Source organism: Thecamonas trahens, assembly GCF_000142905.1.
Source record: "Thecamonas trahens ATCC 50062 unplaced genomic scaffold supercont1.74, whole genome shotgun sequence".
Taxonomy (NCBI): domain Eukaryota; order Apusomonadida; family Apusomonadidae; genus Thecamonas; species Thecamonas trahens.
The window spans coordinates 91055-92436 of NW_013657606.1; the positions used below are offsets into that span (position 1 = coordinate 91055).

General features: G+C 61.7%; 1 protein-coding gene across 1 annotated transcript; it reads left to right on the forward strand.

Moving 5' to 3' along the window:
- Window positions 1-249: 249 nt before the first annotated feature.
- On the forward strand, window positions 250-655 carry AMSG_11288 (uncharacterized protein; the record flags this gene model as incomplete). Its single annotated transcript, XM_013897368.1, has 1 exon — window positions 250-655. A coding segment is annotated over one exon (405 nt), but the record flags the coding sequence as incomplete, so codon positions are not given.
- Between the last annotated feature and the right edge of the window lie 727 nt (window positions 656-1382).

The following is a 1382-nucleotide window of genomic DNA, read 5'->3' on the forward strand; positions in this document are numbered from 1 at the left end:
AAGGCGTGATCGGTCACGTTTTGGTGGCACCGGTCAAACAAGAAGCACCTCTGGGCGTATCCTCTCGAGGTTGTTGACAGGGGTGATGTGTCCTCTTTCTGGGCCGTCCTTGGGCGCGAGTGTCCGGAGGCTGTGCCGGTGGACGACGATGCCAATGACGACAACAGCTGCGTCAAGGGCAATGCGACAAGCTTGGTTCAGTTCCTGGCATCGACAGATTGCGGCGCCGCCATCGACCAAGCGGTGGCCATGGGGTGCAAGCACTTGCGAATGTACGGGGTCCGCAAGTGGGTTCATGACACGGTGGCTGTCTTGGGCATGTCCGCCAGCTACGAGTGGCTGAACGCAGTCATTGCCACGGCCATCGCGTCGAACAAGAACGACACACCGTTCAAGCGGCTGGCATTTATCGGTGACACGGTGCTCACCCTTATGGGTCGGATGCAGCTGTTCTCACTCGAGGACAGCGCCATGGATGTGGGTCCGATGATGAGCGCCATGCAGGACCTGGAGTCACGGGAAGCGTGTCAACAGTATCTCAAGGCCACTGGCATGGATGATGTTGTGCTTTCGGACTCGTACGATATACAAGCCGAGGCCATCTTGGGTGCCATCTACCTGCTATATGGCCTCGACGACATCGAGCGCGTCTGGCGTATGTTCGTGTCGACAGTTGGTAGACGATGCGGCGCCGAGCGGCTCAAGCACTTCAGCGCTGAGAAGTGGCAAGCAGGAGAGGCAGCAGACCGTGACGACTCGTTCGATGGAATCCGTGGCGGCCTGGCAGGGAGCCGAGCTCGGAGTTCCAGACTCTGATGTCAGCCGGCACCATCGGAGAGGTGATCAACTGCTGCACCCAGCCTTACCCCCCCGGCTCGATCGACCGCACCCGTTCTTGACAGCCCCAACTGCGACCCCCCCTTCCGGCCTGATCCACCGCCGACCAGGTCTCACGGGGCTGCTGGGCTCGATGCAGTGGCTACGCGCTTGCGAGTCAGCGTGGTGACCAAATCGAGGCGATCCGGGCCGAGCAGCTGCCGCCAAGGCGAGCCTCGACGAGGACGCAGCGATCGGCAGACGCGGATGAGATGGACGAGGCCACGGCGGGTGTGGTGTTGTGACAGAAGCGTCGATGTGCCAGGGTGGTTGGCGCGCATGATCGGAGAATGAGCCTGCTGCTAGGTTTGACGGTGCTGTTGACGACGAGCGTGAGCGCCGCGGGCGCAGCTGATGAGGTTGTCGCGGGCGATGTGGCGGCTGATGACGACTTTGGTGAGTGAAGCTGATGGCGACGACGTCAGAGTTGGTCTTCTGCGAGGCACGGCGGACGGATGGACACGATTGTCGGCGAGGGGGGAGCGACGATGCTGGCGTGATCGTGC